This window comes from Buceros rhinoceros, unplaced genomic scaffold, assembly GCF_000710305.1.
Source record: "Buceros rhinoceros silvestris isolate BGI_N320 unplaced genomic scaffold, ASM71030v1 scaffold25389, whole genome shotgun sequence".
NCBI classification, from domain to species: domain Eukaryota; kingdom Metazoa; phylum Chordata; class Aves; order Bucerotiformes; family Bucerotidae; genus Buceros; species Buceros rhinoceros.
The window spans coordinates 13,955-14,371 of NW_010430108.1; the positions used below are offsets into that span (position 1 = coordinate 13,955).

General features: G+C 54.9%; 1 protein-coding gene across 1 annotated transcript in view; it reads right to left on the reverse strand.

Moving 5' to 3' along the window:
- SLC38A10 (solute carrier family 38, member 10) overlaps positions 1 to 417 on the reverse strand; it is a gene marked incomplete at both ends in the record, with an annotated part of 20,815 nt that overhangs the window by 12,152 nt on the left and 8,246 nt on the right. The window contains one exon of the mRNA XM_010142917.1: positions 396 to 417. This exon is cut by the window's right edge and continues 8 nt beyond it. Coding sequence (XP_010141219.1) covers positions 396 to 417 — 22 coding nt within the window. The remainder of the gene's footprint in view (positions 1 to 395) is intronic.

The window sequence follows — 417 nt, forward strand, 5'->3', positions numbered from 1 at the left end:
GTCGGGCGCCGCCCCGCAGGGGGCCCTGCGGCTGCACAGCCCTGCTGCCTTTCCTGGTGCTAAATCATTCCCTTCCCGAGACGGGGGAAATTCATCACTTCTGCAGCTGGACCAGAAGCAGTGTGCGTTGCACCGAGGATCTGTTTGGCCTGAACGATCTCATGTTGCTCGAGTACAATAACTCCCCAGTGAAATACAACTCCCTCTCCCGCCTAGGTAACAAAAGGGTCACAACGGAATGAGACGCTGTACTTCAGTGAGCTGTAAAATAACGTGATTAAAATAAAATAGGAAACCAGATGGTACCTATCCCTTGCAGATCCTCGTGACCTCCCGCCCTCACACGAACTCACTGCGCACCACAGCTGCCCGGAGCGGGAACGGCAGGTACTTACGACTGACAGGCGAAAGACATGC